The sequence below is a fragment of the Cnephaeus nilssonii genome, assembly GCF_951640355.1.
Source record: "Cnephaeus nilssonii genome assembly, chromosome: 1".
In the NCBI taxonomy this organism is placed as follows: Eukaryota; Metazoa; Chordata; class Mammalia; order Chiroptera; family Vespertilionidae; genus Cnephaeus; species Cnephaeus nilssonii.
The window spans coordinates 115,314,258-115,332,829 of NC_137072.1; the positions used below are offsets into that span (position 1 = coordinate 115,314,258).

The 18,572-nt window shown below is 64.4% G+C and overlaps 1 protein-coding gene across 1 annotated transcript in view; it reads right to left on the reverse strand.

The window, feature by feature from the left end:
* Positions 1–976: 976 nt before the first annotated feature.
* PPP2R2C (protein phosphatase 2 regulatory subunit Bgamma) overlaps positions 977–18,572 on the reverse strand; it is an 83,295-nt gene continuing 65,699 nt past the window's right edge. The window contains exons 6-9 of the mRNA XM_079772537.1: positions 16,833–16,997; positions 9,325–9,494; positions 7,044–7,135; positions 977–3,480 (exon numbers count right to left, since the gene is read on the reverse strand). Coding sequence (XP_079628663.1) covers positions 3,189–3,480; positions 7,044–7,135; positions 9,325–9,494; positions 16,833–16,997 — 719 coding nt within the window. The 3' untranslated portion in view covers positions 977–3,188. The remainder of the gene's footprint in view (positions 3,481–7,043; positions 7,136–9,324; positions 9,495–16,832; positions 16,998–18,572) is intronic.

Genomic DNA, 18,572 nt, shown 5'->3' on the forward strand with positions numbered 1-18,572 from the left:
TCCTCCAGAACCCGAACCCTGAACCGGAACCCTGAACCACGCGGACGTGAAAGGGGCTCCCACCAAGGTGCCCAAGAGAACTCATTTCCAGGGCCCGTGGGACAATGAGCAGCTCAGCACCGCACACCTTTCCTCTCACAGGCGTGGGTCGGGCGTCCGGCAGGTCTCCCGGACATCGGGGTGTGGGCAGGGCTGGTTCCTGCCGGACACCCTGGGGGAGTCCACGTCCTGCCTTCTCTAACCCCCGGGGGAGCCCACGTTCCCTGCGCCGGGCCCCACCTCTCTGGCCCCTCCCCACTGGGCAGCTCCCGCTCATCCGTAACCTCTCAGAACCCCGACTTCCTCGTCTGCAGCCTATTCTCCCGGTGGATGTGAAAAACCAACATCTGCTGGGGGTGTGAGCACTGGAAACCGCGGTGGGTGATGCTCAGCCGCTTCAAAACCAGCTCCCCCGTGCTGAGGCGCACGTGCGAGCACCGTGCTCTGCAGGCCTCACCACGCAACCCCGTCCCTCCCGGAACGCCGTGGCCGAGAGGAGGACCAGCTCCGTTTCCTCGGTGATGAACGCGGCGTGGAGAGGTCCCAGGCTGCATTGGGAGCCGGAGCGGCCGGGCCTCCCTGCACCCAGGCGTGCCACCTCGGGACCGGACCCACGCCCTGCGGTGGGCCTCGTTAAAACAAACACCGGCCCGGCTGGCGCCGCTCAGGGGTTGAGCATCGACCTATGAACCAGGAGGTCACGGTTCAGTTCCCCGTCGGGGCACATGCCCGGGGTTGTGGGCTCGATCCCCAGTGGGGGGAGTGCAGGAGGCAGCCGGTCCATGATTCTCTCTCATCACTGATGTTTCTACCTCTCTCTCCTGCTCCCTTCCTCTCTGAAATCAATTAAAATATATTTAAAATAAATAAAAAACAAACACCATTCTGAGCCTCATTTTCGATGTGACGTTTGTTATTTTATTGGAAAAGGCTGGTATTCACATATTTATAATTTTATTCCACAGCTGGGTAGTTTGTGAGACACCAAAGAAAACCGCGCACCCATGAGTTACAGGGTCCAACACGGTCAGTCTGTCCACGCCCCGCACGGCCCCGGGCCGCCCAGCCCGCCTCGGAGAACGGAGAAGACAGACACCGCCTCGCAAGGACCGCCGAGCCCGCACAGGCGCCAAGAGCAGAAACACCGGCCGCCGGAGCAACGCCTGTGACTGCTCCCAGTCCTTCCGTCCTTCCGCGGCCGCGGCTCTGCCCTCCGCCCTCCGCTCCTTTCTCCACACTCAGCGTTCTCTGGACACCAGTCCCCAGGGATCCACAGACGGGCTTTCCTTCCTTCCCGTTTGGTTTGGTCTCCGCCACAGTTTAAAACAGGCCTCCCTCTCGGCTCTGCGTGAGAGCTGGCCTCGGCAGAGAGCGTGTGCGCTCTGGGACCCGACAGCCCCCCGGCAGCCAGGGCGGCTTCCTCTCCAGGCGCAACCTCGGAGGGGACCGGTCGTGCGGAACATCCCAGGGGCGGGTCAGGCCCTCCGAGCTGGATCTCGGCTCCCACAAGGTTTCTGGGCGCTCGGCCCCGTTCTGGAAGCTCTCCCCGAGGCGGGTGGAGGAATCCGGTCCCGTGGTGGTTCCTCGGAACTGGAGTATTATGTACATGTCAGCGTGTCCGGCGGCCCGGGCCGGCCGTGATACACAAACACTCTCCGTCCGTGTGGATCGGAAAAGGGAGTGCAGGACCCTGCCTCGTGTGACTGGCGGGAGGCGAGGGCCATGCGTTTTGTGCTTTGCACACACAGGCAGGTACACGGCCCCCGCGGAGAAGGTCTCGGCGGCTGGGTCTACGTCCGCATCAGTTACAGCTTGTTAAAACAATAAATAAATAAAGGCTGGGGCTGGTGGGGCCTGTGCACAGCCCGTCCCGCTGCCCTTCCCGGCAAAGACGAGGGTGGGGGGCAGGTGGGGGGCAGGTGGGGCGGGCGGAGCTGGTTTTGACCGCCGTGGCCCCAGGAGAGTGTCCCGAGACGGCGGGGTCCCTAAAGAAAAGGTGCTTAAAATGGTCCTAACATGCAATTTTCTCCGGGAGGCGGGTCAGCGTGTCTGCAGAGGGGAGAGGGTGCCGCATGGGGGGAGCAGGTGTGGGGGGGCGAGCTCCTGAGGCCAGAAGACAGCGGGGAGCCCCCGGGCGTCTCCATTCTCCACCTGCACCTCGTTCTCCGGGGCCCGTTGTGCCCCCTGCTCTGTCCCGCTCACAGGCGAGGCGACGCTCCGAGCCGGGCTGTGGTTTCTGTGTGGCCGCCAGCGTGGGAAGGCTGGTGCCCACGGGAGACCGGACAGGACCGTGCCGCCGCCCCCCGGCGGGTGCACGCCTTGGCAAACGGTGGGTCCTCCCGGGGTCTGTTTACTCGTGTGAGCAACGGGGATGAGAAACAGTGCGCCTTCCCGTCCCTGGCCCCTGGCACAGAGCCTGGCACGCCGTGAGCAGGTGGGCGTGGAGGGTCATGAGGAAGATTCCAGAAGGTCCTGGGTGGAGCAGGAAGTCCCCACGAGGTGCCCGGGGACTGCGTGGAGCGCTGGGGGCACAGGGATGACAGGGGTGTCCTGAGGCCGCGGGCCCGCGGGAACGTGGCCGGCGCCGCAGCGAGGTCGGCGGGTCGGGTGAGAGTAGCAGGCACACCCACGGGAAGAGGTCACCCCCCCACACTCAGAACCCTGACGGACCGGGACACGGAAAGACCTAGAAAAAAACTAAAAGACGAGCCTGCGTCCCAGCGTCTCAGCGTGAACTCACAGTCCCACGCGCACAGGGGAGCCCGCCGCTCCGGGCCCTGGAAACCACTCCCTTCCGGATCTGAGGGCCCCGCTGGCTCGTCGGAGCTTCATTATCTGTCCCGAACCCGACCCGGGGCCACCGGGGTGCGTAAGGAACCGCTGGAGGGAAAAATTAACGGGAGACGGGAAAACCCTAATCGCGCGGGAAAGACAGCGCGGGGTCAAGTACGAGGATGCGGAGCCCTGAACGGCAAGGCCGACGGCGTCCGTGCTGCGGTCTGTGGCTGTGGTCCTGTTCTCCTCCGCTGAAGGGCGGCCGGGCCGGGGGAAGCCGGGGAGAGCCTGGGCCGCGGGCCCCCCCCACAATGCACTGCCTGTGCCGGAGCGGCTGCGGGCCTGCGGGAGCTGCCAGGCGGGCGGCCGCACACCTAGTGCATCTCCGAGTTCACCTTGTCCTGGAAGATGTACAGGTTGTTGGTGGCCGCGATGGCGATGATGTTCTCGGCGGGGTGCCACGCCGTGTGCAGGATCTTCCTGGTGAAGTCCAAGCTGTCCACGCTGATGTCGTCCCGCCGGCGCTTGCCGCCCACGCACACGCGCCGCGGCTTGAGCACGGCCCGGGGCTTGCTGCTCTCCCGCGAGGCCTCCAGGGTCACGTCCCGCTTGGTGTTGCGGTCGAACATGCGGAAGAAGTTGTTGTAGGCCCCGGTCATGATGACGCTGCGGAGAAGGGAGGCGTCAGGCGGGGGCACGCGGGAGAGGACGCCGCCCCCTCCCGCGTCATCGGCCCCGGGCTGCCGCCCAGGGAGGAGGCGGGCCAGCCTGCCTCGGGGACACCCCTCGTCCTCCCTGACGTCTCAGCTGCCGTCACCCCCACACGTCAAGGCCGGAGCTGAGGCCCCGTCAGTGCTCTGCCCCCAACATCCCAACAGACGTCTCCTGAGCGTGCGTGCCCCTCTGGTCCCGGAGCGAGAGCCCCAGGCGTTCAGGAGACGAGCCCCGGGGGGGCGGGGAGGGGGCGAGGAATACACCAGAGATGCTGGGCTGTAAGGAGGCTGACCAAGGGCAGGACCCCAGCCAGCCCGCCCCTCCTCCTGCCCGCAGGACCCCAGGACCCTCTGTCCTCTGAGCAGCTGAGGGAATACGTGAACGCTCTTCGCACACGGCTGCTGTGCAAACGTTCACAGACCTGCCCGTCCTGCCAAGGAGAACGGTCCGTCTGTCCGTCCACTGTCCTCACTGTCTCTCTCCTCTCCTCTCCCCTCTTCTCTCCTCTCCTCTCCTCTCCCCAGTGAGCCAGCCGGCGGAGCTCTGACCCATCACAGATCCGTGCTGCGTGGGGCCGGCCCGTCTGGGCCAAGGATCCCTTTGGTTCCCGCCCACGAGAGGCTCTGGGCTCCGCTGCCCAGCCCGAGAGCCCACCTCCCGCAGATTGTGTTTGGGGTCACCTCCCCGTGACACCCAAACCGCTTCCTCTGGCCTCGTGCTCAGAGGTCGCTGGGTGGTGTTTGGGGGCAAACCCCCCACAAACAGGCTCTCTGGCGGGTGCTCTGGGTCCCTGTGGACCCGCGGGCTCCCTGGGCAGCCTCCCTCTGAGCCAGGACGGGCCAGCCGTGCAGGCAGGGGCCTCTCTGTGCATCTGGGGAGCCGTGGGGGTGGCCCAGGCTGGGCGGGGGGGGGGAAGGGGGGAGTTGATCCCGCCTTTTTCAGAGACCCGTCATCTCGGAGACAGGGCGGTGGGCGGAGAATCCAGTGTACTTTCTGGCTCAGCTCCATCCTGTTCTAAAACCGGCCACCGAAGCCTTAATTCACGGGCCCAGATGGTCTGCTGAGAGGCAGTAAAACGCCGTGTGCGGAGGCCCCAGGCGGCCGGGGCTCTGGGGGCACCAAGCCCACGGGCGGCGCGGGGGTGGGCAGCGCCGCCTCCACCGGCCGAGGACCCCCCTTCTCCCAAGGAGTCCGCTCACCCTGGGGGGCCGGGCTGCGCTAATGTCCCTCAGCCACGGCCCGGGAGACCTCCTGCCATGTGACCCCCCCACCCCACCCTGCGTGGTCGCAGGGAGCCGGCCGGCTGAGCCTGAAACGCCCCGGGTCCAGAGAGGCCGGGCGGCGGTCACTGTGAGAGGCCTGAGGGCCCGCGGTGGCCCTGGCGTCCGGGCGCCTGGCCGCTGGAGCCACCTGGAGCCACGCAGGGTGACCCTCGGCCAGGTCATCCCGGGAGCGCCCTGGACCTGACGGGGGGCGGGGGGGGGGGGAGGCTCTGCACGGAGACCAGGCTGGAAGGGGGCGTGGCCACCACACCCGGACCGGAGGAAAGGTGCGGGCATTAGGCCGGCTGAGAGCCCGCCAGGACCCGGGCCACTGTCCTGGTGGCCTCTGAGGCCCAGCCTCTGTAGGGCCACCCTGGGGACAGGGCCGGGGCCAGGGGAAGGCGGCCAGGGGAGCGGGAGAGGCCAGCGGCCACGGCGGGAGTGGGGGGAGCGGGCGCAGGTGACCCCGCCGTGACGTGGACACTCGGGCGACTGCGGCCCATCCTCCTCGCCGATCCCCGTGCAGCCACGTGGCCCCGAGGGGACGGGCACAGCTCCCGCGGTAGGAGGTGAGGCGCCTCCTCTGTCCTTCAGGGAAGGGTCACCGGCCCAGGAGAGCTCTCACCGGCACCTGTTCTCCCGATAGTTGGGGGAGGAGAGTCAGCTCCCTCATTTGCAACCCACAGTTGCTAATCCTGGTTCCACTGAGGGGCGGGAGGATAGAGCCCCCTCCCACCAGGGCTGGGCTGCCCAAGTGTGAAGTGGGGGCGCGAAGTGGTGGGCCCAGGGCGCAGGGAGGAGCGTGGGGCTCAGGTCCCAGGGAGCCAGGCATCGCCTGGCCACGCGCGCCCCCTGGTGGCCATGTGAGGAAGGGCAGGCAGCCTTCACAACCTGTGGAATCCCCAACACACAAATGCACACACATATGCACATGCATGCACATATGGACACACGCACACACAATTGGATTTACCTTTTGCCAGCATTAAGAATTGAACCCCCAACCCACTGACATGTTTATCAGGGAAGCCCAAGGTGCTCAGAGGCACCTCGGGAGCCTGCCCACACTGGGTGTCTGGGGCCAGCCCTGCAGGGCCTGGAGGGAGTGCCAGGTGTCCCCGCAGCCAGCCTCAGGCTGGCGCCCCCATCCTGGCGCGGCCCCCTGTGACCACCAGCTGGTCCCTCTGACGAGAGCACTGTCCTGCTCGGAGACCTGTCCCCCCCCCCCGCCCCCCCCCGGCGGGCCAGGTGGCCCCAGGGTGGCAGCGGCTGAAGGAGTCCCCGCTCCTGAACATACAGCTCTACCCCACTCGGGCCCCCCTCCTCCTGGTGGCCCCGCCCCAGTCCTACCCTGTAGTTCCCAGCCCCTCTCTCGGACCCTCCTTCCCCCCTCTCCCAGACCCGCCTTCCCGATCGTCCCCGCGTGCCTGTGACCAAAGCCACCCCGGGTCGCGGCAGAGTTCTTACACAAAACAACCCCCAGAACTGGGGAAGCCCAGCCTGCTCCTGGCCACCCAGGCGAGACCGACAGGCCCCGGGGATGGACACACGGGCCTGGACGACACGTGGGCGAGGGCTGGCGGTGCTCACTGCACCCCTTCGCGCCCCGACACTGGGCTGGACGGCAGGGGAGGGGCTGACACAGAACTGGCTCCGGTTGCGACCATGTGGTGGGTGACATTCCCCTACACTGGCCGGTGTGGGCTGTACCCCTGCACCGTCTGGACCCCTGTGCTGGGCCGTCCCTGTCCACGCCACCCTGGCTGAGCCAGGCGATGGGGAGGCAGGAACCCACCCCAGGCTCAGGGCCGTGCCCCGGTGGGTGGGGCCAGGAGAGGCGCTGGACCCGGGCCTCCCCCGCCCAGAAGGTGCAGGGGCTGGGTGGGCTCCCCGAGCCGCAGGGGGCCTGGAGTGGGGGTGCCACTGGGAAGAGGCGGTGGCAGGAGGAGGGGCGGGCCGACTAGTGGCTAAAGCTCTCCGCCCCACGGATGCCCCAGCCGGGAACACCTGTCACCCTGACAACCGGCGGTGGGGCCCAAACTGACGAAATGCACTTCCTCTGCCGCCAGGAGACCCGGGGCTCGGGGCGGGTGTCCCCGGTGGAGCACAGGTGACGGCTTCTTCCTGCCCCGGAATGGAGAGCTGAGTCCTGCCCGCGGCCGGGAAGGCCGGCCGCCTCCCCACACCTTGGTCAGCGAATCCCGTGACAGCGACACGCCCGCCGGGGGAGGGCCGCTGGGCGAGGCGGGTTACCTGTCGCTCCCGTTCCAGGCGCACTCGAACTTGTCGAAGATGCAGTCATTCTCGTACAGGGAACACAGCTTGCTCCGGAGGTAATCGTGGACCTGGCGCGAGGATGGGCAGGTGAGTTGGGGGCCCTGGCCGTCCCGGCCCCTCCAGGGGAGGGTCTCCTTGAGCCGCGAGGGGCTGCCCTCCGGTCTGACACTCCTGAGCCAGCCCCGCTCACCGGGGAGGGCCCACGCCTGGCACGTGGCCAACCCTGAGCGGCGGCAGAGAGGGACAGGCACCGTGACAACGGAGACCAGACCCTGGCGCTGCCCCTCCCCCGCCGTGTGACCCTGGACACGCGGCTGCACCTCTCTGAGCCCTGCCTCCTTCGTCCTTAAAGCGGCAACAGCCTGTTCCTCACGGGCTGTTCTGGGACCAACGGGAGGACCCCGCCTGGCGCAGGGTCATGCCCTCTGAGGATGACAGTCACGTGAGCACGGTGGTGACCCTCACGGAGGAAAGGGAAGGTGACCCGCCCTGCTCCCAGCACCGTCCCCCAGCTCCCTGCAGGTGCCCCTCCTGCTCTCCCCGCATCTGCCCACCCCACACAGTCCATCTCCCCAGGCAGCCAGGGGGGTCCCTGTGAAACGAAGCTGGGCCACGTCAGACCTCTGCTCAACGCCCTGGGCTCCGCCCCATCACCTCTGACCTCAGGCTCTTCTCCGCTCCCCTTCGCTCACTCTGTTCCAGGCAGCTCCTCGGCAACCTGTAGCCATCCTACCCGTGCCCCTGCCCAGGGCCTTTGCACCTGCTGTTCCCTCCGCTGGGACACCCCGTCCCACTGCTCATGCCTTCCTGCCCTCGGGCTTCAGCGCCCACAGCACCCGCGGCCGACAGAGAGCCACGCTGCCACAGGACCGCCGTGGTCCTTTCCCGAATCCACCACGAAAGGAGGAGGAGCCGAGGGACCGGGCAATGGGCCAGAATCACGCCGACGTCCTCGTGAGCACGTGGCTTCTAGAAGCATCCTCTCCTCCCCTCTCAACTTCATGGCCCCTCTCCCCCCCGCAGGCCTTGCCAGGAAGGGCACAGGGCAGGGAGGTGAGGGCACGGGTGTGAGCAGCGCCCACATAGCCTGACCCCTCAGAACCCCATCTTCCCCTCTGCCAAAGGGGCGGGTGGCACCCCCTTTCCGGGGACGGTAAGGAACAGAGGTGACCGATGTCGAGTGTACGGAGCCCCTGTGCACCTTGGAACACCATGAGGCTTTCTGCTTGGGGTGTGGGGGGTGTTATCCCAGTCACACCCGCATAATCAAAGCCTGCCGTCCCACGGGCCCAGCACAATGCCACCTCCTCCAAGGAGCCTCCCTGATCTCCCAGCTAAAGACATTACTGGAAACCACTTTGAAGCCACTTTGCAGCAGTCCATATTTCTTCCAGGTCCCTGTTTTATTTTAACATCCCCTGAATATTCTTCCTACTCCTTAGTATATCGGGATGAATCCTAACAGAAAAATGATGGATCATAAAGACTTCCCGAGAAGGTGCCCATGGGATATCCCAGTGGTCGGCAAACTCATTAGTCAACAGTACAACGATTGAAATTTCTTTTGAGAGCCACATTTTTTAAACTTAAACTTCTTCTAACGCTACTTCTTCAAAATAGACTCGCCCAGGCCGTGGTATTCTGTGGAAGAGCCACACTCAAGGGGCCAAAGAGCCGCATCTGGCTCGCAAGCCGCAGTTTGCTGACCACTGGGATATCCTACAGGCCTGGCCTAAACGGCCTGTGCCCAGGACTTAGGGAGGTAACACACTCGCATCCCCCACTGCCCGCCCGCCCGGAGGACGCTCCCTGGAGAGGGCAACGCTTGCCACCTTAACGCAGAACTGCAGGCGCCGCCCCCCCCCCCCCCCGGGAGGGAGGGATGCCATCGGCTGCCCCTGAACCATGTGCCCCCCGGGAGGGAGGGAGGGAGGGTGCCCATCGGCTGCCCCTGAACCATGTGCGCCCTCAAACTGGGCCCAGCCTGATGCCCCTCTTGTTGCCCAGGGCCCGGGACCGCAGGCCAGACACAACCCTGCCTCGGGCAGCAGCCGGCGGGCAGGGGACACAGCGCTCCCTGCCAGGCAGGGCTGGACCGGCCTCCTCCTTGGCCGAGCTACGTCTGCTGGATTTCCTGAGCCTCAGTGTCTTCACCTACAAAATGGGCGTATGAAAGCCCCCCCCCATATGTGGGAAAGCCCCTCGGGGGAGTTCCCGGCACAGGGCGGTGCCTGGGGGTCTCCACGCCGCAGCCCACCTGGTAGGTCTCGATGGGCCTCGCCTCCATGTTCAGGTCCCAGACCTTGACCGTGAGATAGTCCCGGGTGAGCATGTACCGGCCGCTGTGGCTGAACTTCACATCGGACACAGAGGAGATGATCTCCGAGAAGAAGGAGCGGTTGCTGGGGTCCTCGGGTTCCTCAAAGACTGCAGAGACAAAGAGACGCCGTCACCGGCCGCTCCTGCCACGGCCGCGGAACCACACGCGACTGTCTCCACACTGTGCGCTCGCTGAACCGTCCTCCGTCCTCCACCAAACCTGTAACTAAAGGCCGCCAGGCACCCACCCAGGATGGGTCCCGCTGAACGGTCCTCCCACTTCCACCAAACCTGTAACTAAAGGCCGCCGGGCACCCGCCCAGGACAGTCCCACTGAACGGTCCTCCCACCTCCACCAAACCTGTGACTAAAGGCCGCCGGGCACCCGCCCAGGACGGGTCCCGCCAGGAGGGAAGAACCAGCCGAGTTTATTGAGCACCGATTCTGAGCCAGTCCGTGCCGAGCCCTTTCTCTGAGTTTCTGCATCTCATCCCCCACAAAACAGAGTTTTTATTCCCACTTCATGGCCAAGGAAACTGAGGCACAGATGGCTGAACCCTAGCCCCAGGTCTCCGAGCTGGAAGGGTTTTGAGCCGAGCAGCACGGGCTTGCTGCACTCTGCCGCCACCTAGTGGTGATGCTGCCGCCAGCACAGTGGGGTGTCTGCACAACCTCCAGGCGCTGGACCCGTCCCCGGGGGGCCCCCTCTGCCTCTCCAACCTCTGACTTCTGACTGGTCACCTCAGCGTCGTGTTTCGTGCCCTGGGGTAATCATTGCACCGATGCCTTTACTTCCGCAGGCATAAACACTCGTAATTTTCTTTGAAATTTCTGATACGGAAATTTTTTTATCAAATGACAGCAGAGTCTGCAGCACCCTCTTCCGTGTCACTCCCATCGCACTCACAACTGGGTGTCTCCTGGGCGCTTGTAAGAGGACCGGGGTCTCCCCTCTCACTGATGGACCCGCCAAGGGCATTTCACGGCAATTACTGCTGCCGGGAGTTTAAAGGCACCTCCCAGAGCCCTGTCACGGTCATGGGCGCGATCCCCCTCTGTCTGCCTCCCCCCCCCCCAAATTATTTTACACTTGGAGGCTCTGAATCCACAGAAACCGCCACCCTACTTGATTTTAATGGCTCCGCATAACTAAGCTCTCTCGGCCCTGCTGGTTCCCTGCTCTGTGGGTGCCTCGTGGTGTCACTACTGTCACGCACAGGGCCGGGTGGAAAGCACATCCCCCCAAAAGCCACAGTGACGTGACGGGGCCCTGGGCGCCCCACTGAGGCCCCAGGCACCTGCGCATCTACGGGAACACAGGCAGAGGCGAGGCCCGTGGCGGCCTCCTCTCCAGCCCACAACGCGCGGCATCCCTCCTTGCTTAAGCCCTCGTGGCTCCCAGCGCCCACAGGGTCCAGGTGCAGGCTCCCAGCGCCCACAGGGCCCAGGTGCAGGCTCCCAGCACCCACAGGGCCCAGGTGCAGGCTCCCAGCACCCACAGGGCCCAGGTGCAGGCTCCCAGCGCCCACAGGGTCCAGGTGTGGCTCCCAGCGCCCACAGGGCCCAGGTGCAGGTTCCTACATGAGGCTGACGAGCTCCTTCCCAATCGGCCCCACCGGCTTCCTGCTCCAGCCTCAGACACAGATCCAGCCTCCTGCAGCCGCATCCAAGACTTCCCGCCGGGGCCCAGAGCCTGCAGCCGGGAGCCAGCAGTGCCGGGAGGGTGCCACCCTGAACGGCTCTCTCAGGGCCGCCTTGATGCCATGACGCCTGGCCCTCGCCCTGCCACGTGCCAGGCAGCGGAGCAGAGCACAGCTCTGTGTGACCCCTGACCTCTCCGAGCGCCAGTCCGCTCACCTGGTGAACAGCGTGATGGGGCCCCTGGAGGTGACACCTGGGAGCCGGCCTGCGAGGGGCTGGAGTAGCTGCTTGGTAAAACGGTAACTATTTTTATAGCTCCTTTTGTTCGCGGTTTCTCTCCCTGAAATCTCCTTGCCCATGTTTAGCCCGTCTTTCCTGCCAACTCCTACACATCCTTCTGAACCTCCACCCACACGCCCAGCTCCCTAAGCATCTTGTCCAGATGCTCCTAAGAAATCAAATTTGCAGCCCGGTCGCCCACACAGCCCCAGGGTGTCCTCCTGTACGGTCCCCTCACGGGGCTGTGAGCTCCCCTGGGACAGGTCTGGCCTCTGTCACCTGTCATCTTGGCATCCACCCAGCGGGGAGCCGGGCCAGGCCACTCCTGCCACACACCCCCGGCTGCTCTCCCGTCTGAGGAACCCCAAGCTCTGGGGTCTGTGCATCCCTCTGGGTGCGACCCCCTCCCCCGCAGCCACCCGCTGCTCTGAGCTCCCCACCCGCCTCTCCCTGCTGTGCCCCGGCCACGCGGGGCCTCAGGGTCTGGCCCCAGGGCCTGGGTGCTGGCCGTCCCGTTGGGAGACTTCGTCCTGGCTCTGCCCCCCAGACCTTGGAGCCTCCCTGACAGAGGGGGTGGCTGGGTCTGGAGCACCCCACCTATCCCTGGTCGATGGACCTGGTTCGCCCACAATTCCCACGAGAGTTTTTAGTTCTCAAGGCTTCAGTGAAGACTGAGAAAGAGCACAGATCCACGGGCGGGAGACTATCGGAGCCTCTATCCTGGTTCTGCCTGGCTGTGTGACCCTGGGGAAGTGTCTTAACCTCTCTGTGCCTCTATGGTAAACAACAACGGCCCCTCCGGATGTCTGCCTCCCAATGCCCGGAGCCTGCACACGCTGCCTCTCCTGGCAAAGCCTGTGCAGATGGGACTGAGGGCCCCGAGCGGCAGGGACTGTCCCGGTCTCTTCGATGGGCCGCTCTGACCACCAGGTATTGGTTGGGCCGGAAACAGGGAGGCCAACTGCAGGAGAAGAGAGGGGGTGAGCGGAGCAGAGGTCGGAGTGCAGGCGCCTCTAGAAGATTCTCCCCTGGAGCTTCCGGAAGGAACACGGCCCAACCAATACCTGGATCTCGGGCCTCTGAGCTCAAGTTGTAAAAGAAGATACTTGTGTGGGTTTTTAAATATATTTTTAATGTCAGAGAGGGAGAAAGAGAGAGAGGCACATCAATGGTGAGAGAGAATCTGATCGGCTGCCTCCTGCACACCCCCCATTGGGGATCGAGCCTGCACCCAGCCATGTGCCCTGGCTGAATCATAGGTCAATGCTCAACCACGGAGCCACACCGGCCCGGCATATCTGTGTTGTCTTAAGCCAATGCGTGGCCCTTGGTCACAGCGGCCCTGGGAAACAAATGCCCGTGCCCCGGTCTGTGCCGTGCACAGCACCAGCCTCCCTCGCAGGGCAGGCCGGAGGATGCGCTGTGAGCGCAGCCCAGCACCCGGAGTGCGGTCAACACCCACCACCCTCAGCTGTGGCTCTTCACCGGCACGGGGCGGGGGGGCAGCGCGTAGCAGGGGCCACAGGGGTGGCGACCGCCATCACCACCTGGTCTAAGAACGCTCCGAGCTCGGGCGCAGCCCTCCTTTTGGCAGACTCCGCGCTGTTAAAAGCAGAAATAACGGTCTGTTTTGAGGACTCATGTACAGTCGTTTCCATGGTTACGCTGTCATAATGACCAGCGGACAAAAGACCTTGATTTCTACAGCTTCGGAGAAAGACGGGGAGCTTTGGGCCGGGCAGCAGCCTCGGGGCACCCCAGCTCTGCCCCTGACAAAGGCCGGGGGGGGGGGGGCACTGCTCTGCCCTGAGCCTCAGTCTCCTCGTCTGTGCAATATCAGCTCGGGCGCCCTTCACTCAGAAACCACTGTCTCACCTACTGGGAAAGGGACGCTGCGAGCTGCATCCGGGGTCACGCTCAGCCGGTCCCCGAGTGTGAGCAGCAGCTGGGTTGGTGGATGGAGGTGGGAAAGAAAAAGTTCTGATCTCCAAGTCGCTTTAAAAATCTGGCTCAGCCCGGCTGGCGTGGCTCAGGGGCTGAGCACCGACCTATGAACCAGGAAGTCCCGGTTCGATTCCCGGTCAGGGCACATGCCTGAGTTGCGGGCTCCATTCCCAGTAGGGGGTGTGCAGGGGGCAGCCGATCAATGATTCTCTCTCATCACTGATGTTTCTATCTCTCTCTCCCTCTTTCTTCCTCTCTGAAATCAATAAAAATAGGCCCTAGCTGGTTTGGCTCAGTGGATAGAGCATTGGCCTGTGGACTGAAGGATCTCAAGTTCGATTCCTGGTCAGGGCACATGCCTGGGTTGTGGGTTCAACCCCCAGTAGGGGGCATGCAGGAGGCAGCCGATCAATGATTCTCTCATCATTGATGTTTCTATCTCTTCCTTCCTCTCTGAAACCAATAAAAATATTAAAACATATACACTGAGTGGCCTGATTATTATGATCTCTGAATGCATAATAATCTGGCCACTCAGTGTGTGTGTGTGTGTGTGTGTGTGTGTGTGTGTGTATGTGTGTGTATATATATATATATATATATATATATATATATATATATATATATTAGAGAAGACCCGGTGCATGAATTCGTGCATGGGTGGGGTCCAGCCAGCCTGGCCAGGGGGAGGGGACATGGGCGGTTGGCTGGCCTGCCTGCTGGTCAAACTCCTGGTCGAGGGGACAATTTGCATATTGGCCTTTTATTATATAGGATATACACTCAGTGGCCAATTATGCATTCAGAGATCATAACAATCTGGCCACTCAGTGTATATATGTTTAAAAATAAATGAATAAAAATCTAGCTCAAATGACAATCATTTGTGTTCTGATTCAAAGCAGAGCCGCCCCTGTGAAGTGGCCACCGGCTGCCTAGTTTCTCAGGAGAACGAAGAGGTGACGGGGTCTGGGTGGGGCCTACGCAGGACACAGGCCCCCACCCACCACGGACACGGGAGCTGGAGGGCGGGAGGAGGGCGGGGCCTGTGCTGCCTTCACGGGAAGCTCCTGTGCAGGGTGTTGGGTTTGAGGAAAAAACAAATCCACAGCCCTGGGCGGTGGCTCAGCGGTCACAGCGCCAGCCTGTGCGCTGAAGGGTCACGGGTTTGAGTCCGGGTCAAGGGCACGTGTCTGGGTTGCAGGTTCAATCCCGGCCCCGGTCCAGGCACGTGCAGGAGGCAACCGATTGATGTGTCTCTCTCACATCGATGTTTCTCTCCCTCTCCCGTCCCTCCTTCCTTTCCACTTTCTAAAAAAGAAAATTTTTTTTCAATGGAAAAAAAATATCCTCGGGTGAGGATTAACCAAAAACAGGAAAATCCACAAAACTTTAAAATACAAAATTAACTCCAATAGTCAACCTGCATAAAGCAACAACGAAAGGTTACACTCGAGGTCACTGAGGCTTCTCTGTGGCACACGTACAGGCCAGCCATCTCACAAGAGGCGTGATCTCAGTAAAACGGGGCAGAGAGCCTGCATGAGGAGGCAAAGACCACGTTCACCTCTCAGCGCTGTGCAAGACTTTCTCAGCAAGAGGCGGCCCAGCGTCACGGGCACAGCAGAGCCCATGGGCCGGAAGCCGCGATGTCCCCCCCTCGCACCCGGGCCTGCCAAAGCCTCGGACCCCCCGGGCTGCCCTGGGGGGGGGGCTCTGAGCTGTCAGAAATGAAGCTGTGGTCCCTGCACGGGAGTCTGGGCTGTTCACACGTAGGGTGCCCACCCCGGGCCTCTGACACTCGAGTGCGGGGCCTGGCAGGGCGCCTGCCTGGGGGTGTGCCCGGGACGCCGCCCCTGGGTCTGCCCGTGGGTGCTGCTCTGCTTGGTGGGACCCCTGGGAACCGGAGGACGCAGTTATGAAAGCCGGGCGGCTGAGACTTGCTCCTCCCGCCCCCCCCCCCCACGAAGTCATTCAAACATCACGGGGGACACAAACGCTCTCTATCCCCCCAAACACGGCCCTTCCCTGTTCCCCGCTCAACGCTGAACCCCAAGCTGAAGGCCAAGCACACAGACACGTGGAGAGGAGAGTGACACCCGCCTCCCACAGCCGCCCCCTGTACCCCGCCCCCCGCCCCCCGCCCCCTGCACTCAGGGCACTTCCCTGGAGTGTTTTTTCCATCGTTTTCTCCGTCTCCGTTGCTTTGGCTGTGCTTTCTGTCCCCGGGGAATTTTTTAACAGTCGTTTCCCATGTCACTAAAAACCTAAACCAACATCTGAGACAACCGAGCAATCTGAGCAATCTTCCGTTAGGCACACGGCACGGTCACTCCTCCGGGGGACACTGGACTTTCGCCCCTAGAAACGAGGTGCCGTCACGCCTCATCCGTCCCCCTCGGGGCTCACAGAGGGTCAGGGGGACCCGGTGTTGACACAGCGGGGGGCAGAGACAAGCGGCCAGGAGGGGCCGTGTGGGAGGCCGCCTGGGTGTGGGTTATGTCTCCCAGCAAAGTGGCAAAGGGGGGGTCAGGCTGACGACCAGCTGCCCTGGGATAGGGGCTTTCCTGGGTTATGCAGTGGGCCCAGTGCGTCCAAGGGCCTTTAAAAGTAGAAGCGGGGGATGGGGGCGGGGAGCAGGAGGTCTGTCCGTGTGATGCAGGAGAGGAGGGCCCACCACACGGCTGGCTCGAAGGCGGGAAGGGGCCCTGAGCCAAGAGCTGCAGGTGGCCCGGAAGCTGGGAAAGGGTGCGGGCGGATTCTCCCAGCTTCCCGAGAGGAGCCCGCCCTGCCGACCCCGCTCACTGTCTGGGGAGACCCAGGCCAGGCCTCCAAACTGCAGAACCGGAAAAGCATGGCCCGGCCTCGCGCACACGCACGCCCCGGGCCTCCTCTCTGGCCCCGCTTCCCACCATCTCCAGCCAGACCTCGCCCCGACTCCGGGCACCTGGCTGCCTTCTCGACACCCCTCCCTGGAGCCCAGTGCCAGGGCCTCACGCTTCCTGTGTCCAAGGTGTGCCTGTCGGTCCCCGGCCCCCCACCCCCCTCCACACAGCACCTGTCCTTCGCCCACAACCCAGGCCACACCGTGGAGCCACCTGGTCCCCATCCCCCCTGGCAAAGCCTGCAGCTCCACCTGCAAAGACACCCAGCACCTCTCTGCCGCCCCACCCAGGGCCCACCCAGGGCCCACCCTGGGCCCACCCCGGGGCCCACCCTGAGGCCACCCTGGGCCCACCCCGAGGCCCACCCTGGGGCCACCCTGGGCCCACCCCGAGGCCCACCCTGAGGTCCACCCCGAGGCCCACCCTGAGGCCACCCTGGGCCCACCCCGAGGCCCACCCTGAGGCCACCCCGAGGCCCACCCTGAGGCCACCCTGAGGTCCACCCCGGGGCCCACCCTGAGGCCCACCCTGAGCCCACCCTGGGCCCACCCCAGGGCCCACCCTGAGGCCACCCTGGGCCCACCCTGTCTTCTCCATCCCCCCACGCCGACCCCTCAGCAGCCTTGCCTCCCTTCGAACCTGCCTCTCCCGACCAGCCACCCGCCGGTCCCCGCTGCCCCCCGAGCCCGGAGCTCACGCTTGGAGTGCTTGTCGCACAGGGCGGCCGCCCGCATGTCGCAGAGGCGCAGGGAGCCCTTGCTGCTGCTGTAGACGAAGAGGTGGCAGTGGTGCGGGTGGAACTCGGACGCCGTGATCACCTCCGTGAGGTCCTCCATGTTGGCCGGCTTGATGTCCACGATGTCTGGCCCGTCAAGGAAGGTGCGGGCTGCTCTGCCTCCCCGAGGGCGACACCTCGGGCCCCACCCTACACCTGGGGTCCCACTCTACACCCGAGGTCTCCACCTCCACACCCTGGGTCTCCACTCTACACCCTGGGTCTCCCCACCCACTACACCCTGGGTCTCCCCACCCCCTCTCCCTGACATACCCCACGTCTAAGCTGCCTCTCCATTCCCCAAGCCCCTGGACAAACACCCGCCCCAAAGACTCCCCAAGCTGCAGGCCTGCATGTCGAACCGCCCACTGGCTGTCCCTTCTGGGTGCCCGTCCATTGTCCCCCAAAGCCTGGACTTGCCACCTCCCTCCTGACCTGAGCCCTCTCCCCGCCAGTGCCACCCATTGAGGCCCCTACGCCTGCCCCCCGACAGGAGCGGGCAGAAGGCAGAGCGTGGTGGGGAGCCTGCTGCAGCTGGGCACCCCGTGACCCTCCCTGTGCCCCCGCCCCACGGGCTGCGGGTGTGGCACTGCCCGCTCCCGCCCCGCCCACTCCCCTCTGCCCACAGCGGGGCTCCTTGGGGAAAGGCCCTGCCTCTGGGGTTTGGGCTCTGCTCCGTGCCTCCCCCCACTCAGCCACCACGGGATGAGCACATGGTGTCTCGGGGGCCATGGAGGGACGCTGGCCCTGGGTTCCTGGGAATGCTGGGGCCGCTCGTCCCCTCTGCTGGGTGAGGAAGGGGAGGGGGGCAGAGGGGAGCCGGAGCCCGAGCCGCAGACAGCACTGAGGGCGGAGGCAGGTCTGTGTACCTCCACGTCCGGGTCAGGCTGCCCCGGAGCCGTGCCGCCTGTAACACGTGCTGCGTGGGACCAAGAATTCCCCGCCTGCAAAGGAGCGTCCCTGACGGACACATGGAGCCCAGAGGGGGTAGTAAGCGCCTTGTCCAGGGGACGCAGCGGGAGCGGCACGGCGGATTGCTGCCCTCCCTCTGCCACAGGGCATCCGAGCCCCTGGGGGCGCTCCAGCCTCCGCGTACACAGCCTCGCCATCGACCTTCCTTCCGGCGTCAGATCCCCCGAGTCCACTGGCCCTGGCACTTCCCCTCGACAGCCACCGTGGTGTCGGGTCTTCCCGCCTGCCTGGTCCCTCTGAATGAGAGCCCCCCCCCCGCATGTGCGGGGGCCCAGGGCCAGCTCGGCCGCTCCTGCGGGGTGACCGAGGACGAGTCCCCGGTCCTCGGTGCCTTGGTTTCCTCACCTGTGAAATGGGTTCACGGTTCCTACCCCGGGCTTGCGGTAAGACTAGACGAGGCACGGCCCTCGGCACACCGCCGCCGCATCTCAGAGCCCTGTGCCCGTCCGCGGCCCGCCCCTGGCGTGACATTAACACCGGCGGCAACTCTGAGACGCACCTCCCGTCGGCCAGCCCCTCCGCCCTCCCCATTGCTTTCTCTCAGTAGAAAGGGCGTCTTCTGGAAGCTGCTGTGAACACGAGAGTCTATAGCGATCAGAAGACCTTGACCCTGCACGTGAGCGGCCGAGGAGGGTCTGTGCTTGTGCTCACATCCCGCCTCCCGGGAAGCATGGCGCATCCCAGAAACTG